Source organism: Elgaria multicarinata, chromosome 8, assembly GCF_023053635.1.
Source record: "Elgaria multicarinata webbii isolate HBS135686 ecotype San Diego chromosome 8, rElgMul1.1.pri, whole genome shotgun sequence".
NCBI lineage: Eukaryota > Metazoa > Chordata > Lepidosauria > Squamata > Anguidae > Elgaria > Elgaria multicarinata.
In genome coordinates this window covers 73,815,738-73,830,283 of record NC_086178.1, presented here as the reverse complement: position 1 = coordinate 73,830,283, position 14,546 = coordinate 73,815,738, and the positions used below count along the sequence as shown (strand labels likewise).

The 14,546-nt window shown below is 39.7% G+C and overlaps 1 protein-coding gene across 2 annotated transcripts in view; it reads right to left on the bottom strand.

The window, feature by feature from the left end:
• Positions 1–303: 303 nt before the first annotated feature.
• The window catches only part of LHPP (phospholysine phosphohistidine inorganic pyrophosphate phosphatase), a 146,395-nt gene continuing 132,152 nt past the window's right edge, over positions 304–14,546 (bottom strand). Inside the window, exon 7 of one of the 2 annotated variants that reach the window (XM_063132804.1) lies at positions 304–680. In XM_063132804.1, coding sequence (XP_062988874.1) covers positions 584–680 — 97 coding nt within the window. In that variant the 3' untranslated portion in view covers positions 304–583. The remainder of the gene's footprint in view (positions 681–14,546) is intronic. The other variant, XM_063132805.1, reaches the window with a different exon arrangement.

Sequence of the window (14,546 nt, the reverse complement as noted above, 5' to 3'; positions counted from 1 at the left end):
AGGGCAGGGGCTTCTGCAGCTTTAACTGTTCTGATGAGAAGGGAATTTCACCAGGTGCTGCATGCATACAAATGGCACCTGCTGAAATCTCCTTTTCTACACAACTGTTAATGATGCAGGAGCCCTGTCCTCCTTTCCATATGGGCATGCCTCAATGTCTTTAGAAGAGCGACTGAGAGACAGAGCAATTGCTCTCTCTGGGCTTTTTTCTAGGAAACGGGGATGGGAGGAATCAAGTTAACACAGGAAAGAGTTCCCAGGCCAAGTAGTATGTGGCACAGATGTTTATTCAGTGATTTGGTATGGCTAGATCATCCCAAACCAGATAGTTAAAATTCAAAAGATTCTTCGTGGGTGGGGTCCTAAGCATCTATCAGGCTGAATCTTTTGAGTTTTGCTCTTGTTTATGGATCACTTTAGTTACTTGCAATGGCGAGTTAGAAAAACATGACTCTTGAGTCACATATGTAGTGCTGCTGGTTGCTACATAATTACTGCATTAAAAATTGGATGCAGATATGTAAACACAGAGAAGTGTGCAGTTATGCCAAAGGCCTCATGTTCATCACCTCCTGGATCACTTTTACTTCTGCAGTTGCTTCAAGATCACGTCCACGGCTTCGGCGAGGTTGTTCACATAACCATCTGCCTTCACCTCTGGGTGTTGCTCATCACAAGGCCTGCAGAGAAGATACGGACAGAATCAGTGGGAGGTGGAATGGTGCACAGAAAGAATGGGGAGCACCCCACCTCCTCCTTATGAACCGGTTCAACACAGTGGTTTCTGTCCTCATGAGCAGCACCACTTCTCTCAAGCCGAGGCTAACGTCTGCCCAGCACAAGCATGAGAAATAGCCAGCAGCAAATCTTGTAGCTGTGCCTGCAATTTTGTTTGTTTTTGTTTTTTCCTAGTGCAGCAACAGTCTGAATTGCTGTCAAATGTGCCTGACATCACCCAGCTAACATGACATATTTGTTAACATCAAAACCTACTGGATGACTATTCGGATTGCTTGCATGGCCCATGTCTTGTATAGTGTGACCACGTGGAAAGGAGGACAGGGCTCCTTTATCTTTGTTGAATTGAAAGGGGAATTTCAGCAGGTGTCATTTGTATGCCAGGTGAAATTCCATCACAACAGTTAAAGCTGCAGGAGCTATACTAGAGTGACCAGATACAAAAGAGGGCAGGGCTCCTGCAGCTTTAACTGTTGCTTTATTATGACCTTTAACCTTGACACCAGTTTAGTCGTAACACAGTTCTCTCTTCTGGTCCTTGGTTCTTTGCTATATCTCTTCCTCCTCCCCCCACCCTCCAAAGATCAGACGTATATTTTGGCTGAAGTTTCTGTAGCAAGAGTATTACAGGATAATGAGGGTCAAGAGTTTTCAGGTCAACCAAGATGGGAACCAGAACTGAATGCCTCCTAAGAGATTGGCTCAGTCCTGGAGGGACTTCAGGGACAGACATGAGAACACAGTTGTGCACTCCACAATTTCCTCCTTTTTAACAGTGTGAAAGGCAAGGCTGTATTTACTGAAGGGTATTTCCTCAACCTGTGAAGATACATCTCCCGAGGGGTGTATGCTGGCTATGGCTGCCACTTGCCTTAGATACGTGTCAGAACAAGTAATATATTTAAGTTCCTGATGTGAGGCTACCACGGCCTTCTTCCCTTCTGAAATCTTTCTACTTTCTCAAGTGAATTAGATTTCTTACAAAGCCCCTTAGGACTATCCTTCATTGGTGAGAGACATATAGATAGATAGAGAGACAGACAGATAAATAGATTTTTTGGAGAAGAAAAAAGGGAACATTACACTGAAAATCATTTTGGTTGTATGACTCAGTTTGCCAAACAAAGATATAACCACACGAAGAAACCTCTACCTTTTCTTCTCTTCGTTGTATTATGTGGTAAAAATTAGAACCTTCTAGCAAATTACTCTCTGCTTCCTGGCTAATTCATATCTTATACTCAGCCACATCATGCATGCATTTGTGAATTTAATAGTTCACATGCGTGGTCTACTTGCCTAAAAGCTCAATGTGGGAGAAAGAACTAGTACAATACTACAGAGATTTTCATTTTCAAAGAGACCCTTCTCATGGAAGCTGCAGTTGTGATACTGTTTGAGTTCCCAACACATATGTTGCACAAACAGATCATTCTGGTGAGTTGTTAAAAAAACATAAAATGCTGAAGTAACACACAAATTGTTGCACTGTCTCCTAACTTTATCATACTCAAACCCTGTAGTTGCAACTGCAGAAATGAAATTACTAATAAACATTGAATGACGATCCTACAGGACAGTTTATTTTGGAACTAAATACACACACACACACACACATACATACTAAAAATACAAAACCAACTAGTAAAAACCTCACAGTTCCAGCTCATCTGGTGAATTCCTAGGTTGGGGGTTCCTAGGTTTTTCATGGTATTGAAGATGGTTTGAAAGAGGGACCGCTTGCCAGAACAAATCATCTGTTCATGATGCAAAAACTCAACATATTTTCATCTCTCAAGGTGTAAACCTATGCTTTTTTAGACTGAAAAAAGTCTACAATTCCCAGCTGGGAGTTGTAGATTTTTTTCCTGTCTGAACAGACATAGGATTGCATCCCTATACACAGATTTTTCAGGGTGGCAAGAAAGCTATAATGCAAGGGTGGGAAACCTTTCAACCAATCATTGTGTGGTCCCCCCCATTTTTGTGTATACCCCCCCCTTTCTAAAAGCTTGAAATGCCTCTCCTAAGGCTTTGTAATCTGCTGTCATTTTGTGGTATTGTCTGCCCCACCCTTGGCTGGAAGGTGGCCCCAGAGAGCTTCTCTGAAATGGAATTTGGCCCATGGGCTGAAAGAGGTTCCCCACCTCTGCTATAATGACATGCTAAAACAGCCTGAATACATTTATATATTAAATTTATATATCGCTCCATAGCCGAAGCCCTCTGGGCGGTTTACAAAAGTTAAGCTGAGACATTTCGCTTTCTATGTATAATAGTCATGACAAACTAATACCCATGCCAGAGATATATGCAGGACAAAATACAGAAGCTGCCCGAGAGGTCATGAGCTTTCTGCTCTGTGACGAAGAGGCACTCACTCCAGCCTTGTCACCATTTGCAATTTTAGGGGCACCGCTGTACCACTAAAGACCAAACTTGAACCATACAATGCATAGAGATTTTGCGCAGGGAGGTGTCCCCTCCACTAAACAGAAGCACAGGTATTCAGCTGAGACCTCCTCCCCACCCCCACCCCCAAATACTAACTAAAATCATGGAGGCCCCCAAGCAGAGAAAGCAGGATCTCTTCTATCTTCCACCACTTGTTGTACTTCGTAACTAAGAAACTAGGAAGTGGGTTTGCTTCCCCCTCTCCCAATCCCTTCCCCTTTTTTGCCATGTCCTTTAGATGGTCAGCCTGCAAGCAGGGACTGTTTTATTTCTGATCTTTATAACCTGCTAAGGGAGCTGTTTTGGCTGTAAAGCAGGGTAAAAGTATTTAAATAAATAATGGAAGGTGTGTGTAATATACCCACAAGGGATTTTAAACTGGGCCTGCTAGAATGTGGTTGACAGTGCTCTCCTTCTCTCTTTCAGCAGTAACTTCAGAGTTAGATCGTTGTAGCAAATATCCTAATACCTTTTAACCTTGAGCTCAGAATTTTTCTTATTATTGTTGATACATTAGCCCATCTGGTAATCTGTTGTTTGTTTTGCAGTTTCCTTTGTAGAGCTCAAAAATAAAATCCAATGTACAAAGGAATGTGTTTTCTTTCCTTTTTACACATCAGGGTTTAGTGAGCTGCCAGAAGCTCACAAGCAAATGACAAGGATAAATGGTTCCATGCCAATGGAATTTTATTTTTTAATTCAATGGGAAGAAAAATATTGTTGCCATATTAAACATTTGTTTCACTTCGCAGCAAGGCATAAAGTCCAAGACATGCTTGTTTTATTTTGAAAATATTTCATAGTTTTTCAATAAAAGTCTAATTTTTTTATATCTTTACCAAAGCTATTTCTTTATACTATAAACAAGCTATGCACACCTTTCAATATGGCAACTTGGTCAAACAGTAAGCTTGAACATAAGGATAGAAGAAAATATTATTCTCAGTCCCAAATATTGACAGATGACTGGAACATCTCATAGAGGCCATATAACACTGGTCTTAAAGGAATTGCACTGCCTGCCAATACGTTTCTGGTTGGAATTCAAGGTGTTGGTAATGACATTTAAGGCCCTAAAGGGCTTGAGACCTCTCCCTATATCGGCCTTCCCGAGACCTGCGATCTGTCAGAGGAGCCCTTCTCCGTGCCCCACCAACGCGAGATATACGCTATGGTGGGACATGGGAGAGGGCTTTCTCTGTTGTGGCACCTTGGCTGTGGAACGCCCTCCCCCAGAGACCCGACTGGCGCCGGCACTGGCTTTATTTCGGCACCAGGTTAAGTCATGGCTTTTTAACAAAGCCTTTGATGGCTAAATCCACCAGCCTGCACACTGTCTTGTTTAAATTGGATTTTACTGTTTTAAAGTTTCATATTGGTCTTCAACATATTAATGGTTTAATTTGTTTTAGAATTGTATATTTATTGTTCTATTTTATATGTATGATTTTATCTGTACACCACCCTGAGATCCTTGTGATATAGGGCGGGATATAAATGTTTAAATAAATAATAAAATAAATAAATGTCATCAAACACCGTTATTAACAGCTATGATTAATAGGGATATATTGGATAAACAATAAAAGGTATACTGTATAAGAGGAGTCCAAAATAAGATATGGAAGTTCCTGCGAGGTTTAAAAGATCACCTATTTCTGATCTATTTTAGCACCTCATAGTTTACAGAAGATATATAAATATATCTATATTTAAAGTGGACCTGGAAAGATATAACGGGGTTTTGGATCAATGCAATAATGATTACAGAGAAAATAACTGGTTATAAATTACCTACGCATCCATTTGTCTTACTACTGGGTAGGTTGAATAAATTGAAAGAGTAAAAGAGTGACCTGGTTTGCACATAATGCTTGCCCATGGTTTGTTGCCCTAGACAGGGATTGTCTGGTAGGTAATTGAACAAACCCTGGTTTGTTTTCTCAAGACCTGGATTGTTTGTTTCTCCCCTCCTTCACCTTATACCTCCTGTACTCCAAATATCTTTGTGGCACTTTAGTACTGGCATGTAGAGTGTCTGGTACCTTTCACCACTCTTGTATGCCACCTCTGAATCCTGGCAAAACAACCCATGAACAACCCACAGTTCTGGGTTCTCATATAATGACAACCCATTACTTAAGTAGCCTAGAATTCACAACTTGACAACAAACCATGGATTCGCTTTCTGGGTTGTTCATGATCAAGTACTGTTTGTTAGCATGGCCATGTTCACACATCATGACAACCCAGAATTCAATAACCCATACCATGGGTTAGCTTTATGTGAGAACCAGGCCAGTGACTGGTAAATATGTTAGTTTCAGCTCAAATATTAATAGCAATTGAAAACAACAGGAAATATCATCTTTAAGAGAATGGGAAAGTAATATCTAGAATGGAGTACTAATACACAAAATTTAGTTTTATAAGAAAATTTACGAGGGCCAAGCTACAAATAATGATGCTTTAGGATAAATTTATTCAGTACTGGAGATGAAATAATAACTCTAGGGATATAAATAAAGAAGCCTTAGAAGTAGTATAAAATTGAATAATGAGCGAGTAAAAATATGACAAAACTATATAACATGCTTTAAAACTAACAAAGGTTTATACTTAACTCTGATTTAGTCTGTACTTTATTTTACCCTTCTGGGATGTTTTATTGATAAGTTTTATTTTTTTATTTTTAAATAATATTTTTTAAAAAGATGGATAACTGGGCTGTTAATAGTTTTGGTCATTATATCAAGATGGAGGGGATAGGAAAGTCCACTTCCATCAGCACAGTTAATCAGGCCGAAATCTGGATCCAACCCTTAGTATTGCTCCATTACAGAAATAAAAAGTTGTATCAAAGTTTATCAGCTGTAGCACTCACTAGCAGGAGCAAATATGGAGGTTTAAGGAAAACCACACTACTTTATGGCCTATAAGGGATCTTTCAAACACATTTATTTTGAAAGATTCTGCAGTACCTAAGGCTCTAGCATTCATCTAACTGATGATTACCCCATGGTAATGGTTAAGAACCATTCTTCCCTGATTTTGGAATCTTTGGGTTGTCCAATTGTCCACTGTTGTTCCATTAGAGACATTTTCAAAGGGGCCTCATCATAGCTCCACAGTTATGACCAGTAGGTTAATGCTATTTACAAGCTCTATGTTCTTCTGGGAGAAGCATAATTTAAACTGCAGAAAGATGTTTGTCTCTTGGGAAACAGCTAAATTCTTTCTGATAAAATCTGCAGAAAGTACCTGTGTACTTGCATTTCTGGGCAGATCTTCTTCTTCTTCTTCTTCTTCTTCTTCTTGAGATAATTTGCTACATTCCCCATTTGCTAATAGTGTAATCATGCTTAAACCCTAAGGCCAGTTCAGGCACTACTCTTTAGTGATACATGTTCTAAGGCAACCTTCCTACAACTCCCGTCGGTCAACATGACCTGTATTCTAAAACATCTGGAGGGCACTTCCTTGGGGAAGGTGCCTTAACACCTAAATTAAATGGGTTGGATCAAGACTTAGGGTAGGTGCCTTCAAATCAATGGGACTTAAGTTAGTCATGACATACGTATTGATTTCAATACGTATACCCAAAGTATGGTTAAGCCTGGATCCAACCCTTTGTCAATGTCACTTTTCAATGTTCAGAGTGTTTTCTTGAGAAAAAACTAGAAACTGGTCTGCAGAAGCTATTTCAGGAGTGAAAATGTGGCTCTGGATCTGAATAATATCTGAAGATACAGGTAGTGCATCTTCCCTGTGGGGATGTGTATGCGGTAAAGATGGCATACATATTCTTGCCAGTTATTCTTGCCAGATATTTTAACTGCATCTATTGCTTTTAAATTATGTATTGTTTTAACTTGGATTATAGTTTAATTTGTTTTTAACTGTGTAAATTTATTGTTTTATACTGTATGTTTTTATCTGTATGCCGCCCTGAGATCTTAGTGATATAGGGCTGGATATAAATATTTTAAATAAATAAATAAATAAATAAATAAATAAATAAATATCTGCACACTCTCCATGTTGGATATTAGTGTCATGGATAAAGAGTGGAAGCAGAACTCACTTGCACATTCTGTGCCATACATACCACCGAAGCCTGAAGTTTGCTCTTGGCATTCGAAAGTGACTGATGACAATATTAAAACTTTTATCCTCAAACACCCTGCAGAGCATCCCTGACCACAAAGGATTGCTGATTAATTTCTCCTATTTTATCCTTTTATTTTTGTACAATGTAAGTGTCATTTCCCCTCCATTTCATAACCACTCCATGCTGGGGTCAAGATTAAGAAATATAAAAACATCAGTCTAAATGTAAAAACACACAAACTTATATCCAAATATTTCAGTAGTATGTTGATGTCCCTCTTAATAGTTAGAAATAGAAGCAGTCACTAGGGAGGTGAAAGAAGAGAACATGTATACAAAAGGACATACAAGGTATAGTGATTGCTGACTTCTGTGCTTGTCATGTTGATGAAGCCTAAAAGGTATCAATATGAGAGGCTGACAAAAACATATAGACACTGCAGTGACAGAAGCTATATGAAATGGAATTTGTTTATGGAAGAAAGAAGACCTGGACCTGGGTGTTTCCATATGTGTGTTAACTAGCATCTGTTAAAATCCTTATGCAGCTAAGCTACACTTGCCAGATAGTTATCACATTAAAACTTGCCTAAATATATGTGAACATGTCATATAGACATGGTTTATAATGGACAGGCCAAACTACTGACAAACAGGCCCATCTGCACTGCTTCGTCCGGGGCACACCATCAGGAATGCAAAATAATTATTTCCTTCATAAATAAATGAATAAATTGAGTAAATGCCAGGAAATACCAGTCTCAAGCTGTCTTTTCCTGTTATCATTCCCCCCCCCTCCCAGTGCAAGGGAGCATGCTCATGCGTAGAAGATATTTCCAAAGAGAGTAGGCTGAGTTGCACAAGGCTGCACTTTGGCCTGTTAAAGCAGAGAGAGAGCTCATGCTCCCTTTTTCTTCCGTTTACCTGAGCAGAAAGCAACCTGAAGCTGACCTGAAGACTGGAACAGAGATGGACTGGGCGTGCCTGGGCTGCAAGCCACTGCAGTTGCAAAATGAGGACACTGGGAAGGATTGGTGGGAGGCCTTGCAGAGAATATTGACTTATAACCATCTTCCAGCGTCCTTTGTTGTGGCTTCCAGTTGACAGATGACGATTAACAAGATGGCTAAATCATTAAGGACCTGGCTCAGCCGCATCCCTGACGAACATTTAAAAAGTTAATAAAGTTGAGATAAAGATCACTGGGGAAGGATTCAAGCTCAGGTTTCTTGTATGTAAAATGGAAGTGTAGCGTGATTTTTAAAAGCCGTTCTGTTGTTTGGGAGCAAGGCCAGTTTCCTGCAGCAATTGAGAACCTCAGTTATTCCAAAGCTATCCCGTGTGCTTCAGAGTAAATACACATGGCTTCACAGGGCGAAAGCAAGGTAAACAGAAAACTATCTGGTTCCTATTCTCCTGTCACATGTTAGTGTCTTTATTACTAAGGCTACACTTCAATGCACACTTACTTGAAAGAAAGTCCTACTGAACTCTTGTGGAGCTAGTTACTTCTGAGTAAGACAGAGCTGCTCTCCGTGTTCATGAGCATATACAGATTTCTGTTCTTTTCCTATATTTTCCATGTCTGCACATCACCCAACTCAGTGTATGTTGTTGTTTTTAATTCCAGAAATAAGGTATAGTATAAACCCATAGGCCTGCAGTTATGGTTGGACCATGACTCCTATGACTCAAGGAGGGGCTGTAGCTCAGTGGTAGAGACCTGCTTTGCATACAGAAGGTCCAAGATTCAGTCTTTAGTATCTCCAGGTAGTGCTGAAAAAACTCCTGCCTGAAACCCTGGAGAGCCACTGCCAATCAGGGTCGACAATGCTGTGCCAGATGGACCAATGGGATGAGTCAGTATAAGACAGGTTCCTATGTTACCATCATCCCTGACCATTGGTCATGGTGGCTGGAGTCCAACAACATCTGGAGGGCCCCAGGTTCTCCACCCCTGGCATAAAGTAAAGACAAATGCAGGGAGAAAATACCAGCAAAATTCTGGATTCTGCTTTATTTGTGCAAATAAACCCTAGAAGACTTATTTATGTAATGGTGGGTTGGCAGCCATGCATGCATTTATGCATATAAAAAGAAGAAAAATTGAGCCTTCCACAAAATATTTCCTTCCTCAATATAGTCATGTACAGATAAGAAGGAAAGTATAACAAAGGCTGTAGAAGAATGAAGTCAGAAAGCATTTTTTTTAATTTAAAGAAGCTGTATCGTGATACATGATTTTAAAAATTAAAGTATTTTATACAGATTTCCAAATAGTTAAAAGATAGATAGATAGATAGATAGATAGATAGATAGATAGATAGATAGTATTGTTATCCAGTTTTCCTAAATTTAGCATCCCCCTTGGCAGCAGAGAAGTTGACTTATGGGAAGGGAAGTTGCACAAAGGAGAGATTTGGGTGGGCGGGCTGTATGTGCAGGACGTTTTTGTGGCTTCTTTCAAAAATTTGGTGTGTGCATGTATGTGCTTTATATATCAATCAATCAAATTTTATTTGCACCAAGCCACTGGCCATTGCAATTTAGAACAATTAACTGAACATATGGCATAGAACAGACAATAAATGTCCTGAGTTCAAGAAAAAACAAACACCTTAACATATAAAACCCAGTATCTCCAAGCAAATGAACATTAAATACAGTTAAGTCTAAAATTATATAATTTAAAACTCAGGGTGCAATTGCAGCCCTCATTTTAATAGCAATTGCTAAAAATTTCGCAGTTTTTACTGTAACCATCCTGTTGCAATCCTCAAGAAGAAAGTTCACATAATAATCAGTTGAACGTAATCAGTTCACATAATAATCAGCAGAGGGCTTTCTCCGCTGTGGCACCCCAGCTGTGGAACGAGCTCCCCAGAGAGGTCCGCCTGGCGCCTACGCTGTACTCCTTTCGTCGCCAGTATTCTCTCAGTATTTTAACACTTAATTTTAACTTAAATTTAAATTTTACTGTTCCAGCTCTGTATTTTAATCTTATATCAATTTTTGCTGCATGGTTTTATCCTGGTTTATTTATTTATTTATTTATTTATTTATTACATTTTTATACCGCCCAATAGCCGAAGCTCTCTGGGCGGTTCACAAAAATTAAAACCACAGTAAAACACCCAACAGTTTAAAACACAATTACGAAATACAGTATAAAAAGCGCAACCAGGATAAAACCACACAGCAAAGTTGATATAGGATTAAAATACAGAGTTAAAACAGTAAAATTTAAATTTAAGTTAAAATTAAGTGTTAAAATACTGAGTGAATAAAAAGGTCTTCAGCTGGCGACGAAAGCAGTATAGTGTAGGCGCCAAGCGGACCTCTCTGGGGAGCTCGTTCCACAACCGGGGTGCCACAGCGGAGAAAGCCCTCCTCCTCGTAGCCACCTGCCTCAAAAGGTTGTGCTTTTATACTGTTTTTTGTATTTGTGTTTTTAAACCGTTGGTTGTTTTATTATGGTTTTAATTTTTGTGAACCTCCCAGAGAGCTTTGGCTATTGGGCAGTATAAAAATGTAATAAATAAATAAATAAAATGCCCTGGATAATAAGGGGGTTATTAACTCTTCACGAGTATTTCTGTACAAAGAGCAAAATAGCAGCACGTGGGCAATGGTTTCGATGTTACCATCTCCACAGATACATACTAGATTATGGTATGGAGTTCTCCTAAAGCGGCCTTCTAGAACCGCAGAAAGAAGCACAATGAGACGTATTCTTGAAAAGGCTGTTCTATGTTTAGGGTATGTGAGCTGCTGTAAATACACTGGTGTCTTATCTGCAGGACTAAATGAGGACAGTTTAAGATGAGGACGCGATTTCCTCATTGTGGACAAGCTGTTTTGTCTTTCGATGTCCAATAAGCGCTGTTTCAGAATTTCTTTAGCTTTGGGAAAACCTAAACCTACCATATTTCTTCAATTGTAAGACGCCATCGATTGTAAGACGCACACTAATTTCAGTACCATCAACAGAAAAAAAAACCTAAGACAGACCCGCGATTCTAAGACGCACCCCATTTTTAGAGATGTTTTTATGGGGGAAAAAGTGCGTCTTAGAATCGAAGAAATAGGGTAATAGGTGTTGAGATGAAAAGCCAACTAAATTTAGCCTCTTATTAGCAGCTTTCATCCAGCTACTTTTATGGGAGTCTCTCAATATCAGGGGGAGCAGACACGTGGCAGTTAGATGCAGCCGCAGCCAATAAGAAAGTGACGTGTTTTATATACAAAATAAAAGTCTTAACTACTACTACTATTATAATAATATATATATTTTTAAAGGGGGAGATAAGCAATGATATATTGAACATCATGTCTAGTTTGGCCCTCAGCCACTGGTGCTCTCGTGAACTAAACTGCTATTACGTGGTAGGTTTTATTAACAGCAATCCTGAACCTTCTCTGCTAACATACTCATGTTATATATTGCTGATGGACCCGGTAGCGTCCAAGTTTCAGAGAAAAGCTATTTTGTCTGCTTCTCTTGCTGACAGGAAAAGCTCTTGACTGTTGCTGAGGCCAATGTTCTGGACGTGTTTCGGAGAGGAATCTCAGAAAGTCTGCTTGTCTGGAAGGAAAAATGAAAACTGTAATACCATCTAGTAGGCTTTGTCCAGCCTTTTGGATGACTTCTCAAACTTGCCACTTCATCTTAAGCAACAAGTTCTTCACATTTAGGGGAACATTTTGATGCATTTCCCCCCTTTCATTTCCTTTTAAATCTTATCTGTTGATTCACTTTGGTTTTAAAGCCCACTTCAGGTTACGAAGCTACTTTTGAACTTGAGGAAAAGAGGGACAGATGGGTTGAAAATAAATAAATGGTAAATCAATAAATTAAAATCTTGAAGTGCATGATGGTAGCATGGACTTTGGGCGTGGATCTATAGATGCTGGTGGAAATAAAAGTGTCCCTAAGCCAACCTGGCTGGGAAGACTGTAATCGGAGGACTTGCATGTTTTACATATGGATGCACTGTTCTCTGCGTGCAGCACAACTGTTTTCAATAAAATGGCATCTCCTCACCCCCCTCACCAACTCCAACAGCATATACTCAAATGTGTTTCTCTCTCTCTGCCAGTTCACTGAGAAAATTGAGGAAAGAGCCCACTGCTGTGTTGTTAAAACCCAAGGTTAATATTCTTTTGTCTGTTTAGTTTTATTAATGATGAACTAGGTTAGATTCCCAACCCACCAGCATGTAATATTTCACTGTAGTTAGAAACAGTTCAAGATTGCCAGAGCATCTTTTCCAGGAGGTACACAGAAGTATGCGTTTTAAGGATTCCAGGCATAAGCACAAACAAGCCTCCACCCTAAATATACCTACAGAAGTAACAGGTAACAGACGGTGTATTTATTAACTCACTGATTTTGAAAAGGTTAACTTCTAGGTCTTTCCCAAGCTGCCTAGGAGACTGCAGAACTCAATTTTTACTGTGAATTCCAACCACCATGGGCAGCTCTGACTATGGGTCTATGCATCAAACATGCTAATGAAGTGGGGCAGAATGGAAAGCTGATTTTGACAGTTTCATTGTAGGAGATATAGATATCTTCCTTACCAGTCACAGCTCTACAGTAGGAGAACCCAGCAGTCCACCCTGCCCAAATGCCATTCTCTCTGCCCCAGTTAGCACATCTATTGTTCTGCAATGGCTTTGCATAAAGTGGTTGTGTGGCTGCCATTGGCATCTACTCGACACCATTCACCCATATCCCAAGGTTTAACAATTCTGGAGTTTCTGTAAACAATTTTTTAAAAAAATCTATGAAAGTTTTTTCCAGCATGAGTAGGCCTCCAGTGAACTGCATGAGCATAAGAACTGTGTCACCTCTTCAAAAGGAAAAAGTTATAAACAGGGGCAAATGTATCCCACCGCATCCCTGGCAATGGCTGCCTCTTTCCAACAATCTTTTCTTACTTTTTGCTTACAGGAAAGATCCAACAGTGCACTACCACTAGTATTACTTGATGCTGTGCTAGTGGAAACTAAAGCTTCTGCAATGTCAATAGTACTTGCTAGTGCAATGGGTTTCCCAGAAAATATGTTGCACTAGCAAGTGCTATTGAAATTGCACAAGAATTGGTTTCCACTAGCGCGATGTCAATAGCCATAGCATCAGCACAACACTGGATTCTTTCCTATATGCTGATTCCTCCATTTTTACACGGCAAAAAAGAAACCAAAGCTTTTCTAATCTTAGCAAGGTTCATGAGTTGATGGCTAACGATCACCCCTCTTCTCGCTTTCCTTCAGTCAACACATCCAAGGAGACAACTTCAACTGTCCCTTCTCCCCGCAGAGGGATTTCAAATTGGACCTCTGTCAACAACACATTAGGTATCTTTCAGCCTAGCCCTACCGCTGGCAATATGTGGATAGTAAATGCGATCTAATTAACAGGTTTATCATAAGGATTACAAAACTATAGTGCATGTCAGTATATAGGGCATACTGGTGCCCTGCAGATGTTTTGGACTTCAACTCCCATCAGCCTCAGAGAACCTGGCCAATGGGCAAGAATGCTGGGAGTTGTTGTCCAAAGCATCTGGAAAGTATCAGGTTGGGGAAGGTTGGTGCATGTGAACGTATCTTTAGTTCGAAAGCATGATATAAATGCCAGGTACCATCATCAAAGGAAGAAGATGCTGATTTAAGTGCCAGATCAGTATCCAATAACACAGCAATCATTTTGGACTTGATACTAGATGAAGGAGCCAACCTGGCATGTATTAGGGAGAACTTGCTAGATGAGGGTTCCTGCCCTTCTGGTTTAATTAAATCCAGCTATTTCTTTTTCAGTGCAACATCAGTGAAATATTGAAAGCCCTTACTTTTAAATAGCAGTAAATGCCCTCGCACATTGGCAAACACATTGAAGATAAACAGACATCTGCTGTTATGTCTGAAGTTCACATTGGTTTAGTTTTCAGAACCAGCACTGACAAAATGCTGCTGGGCCTATGTGGTGATACAATCAGTTGTCCACATGGGTTGAAAAAATCTAGGGTTGGGCACACAGCACAGCAATCCTAGAACTGCTTCACCATATGCTAGCCCACATTTCAGTAGAGGGCTAGTGCAGTAAAGTTAGTGGTTAAGAGACTAAGCTATAGAAGTCCCCAGTTAGAATCTCTCGCAAAGAGCTCTTAACAAACAGAAATTAAACAAGTTTAACATCCTGATTTATCATCCAACCTTTTGTTGCTTTATGACCTTTA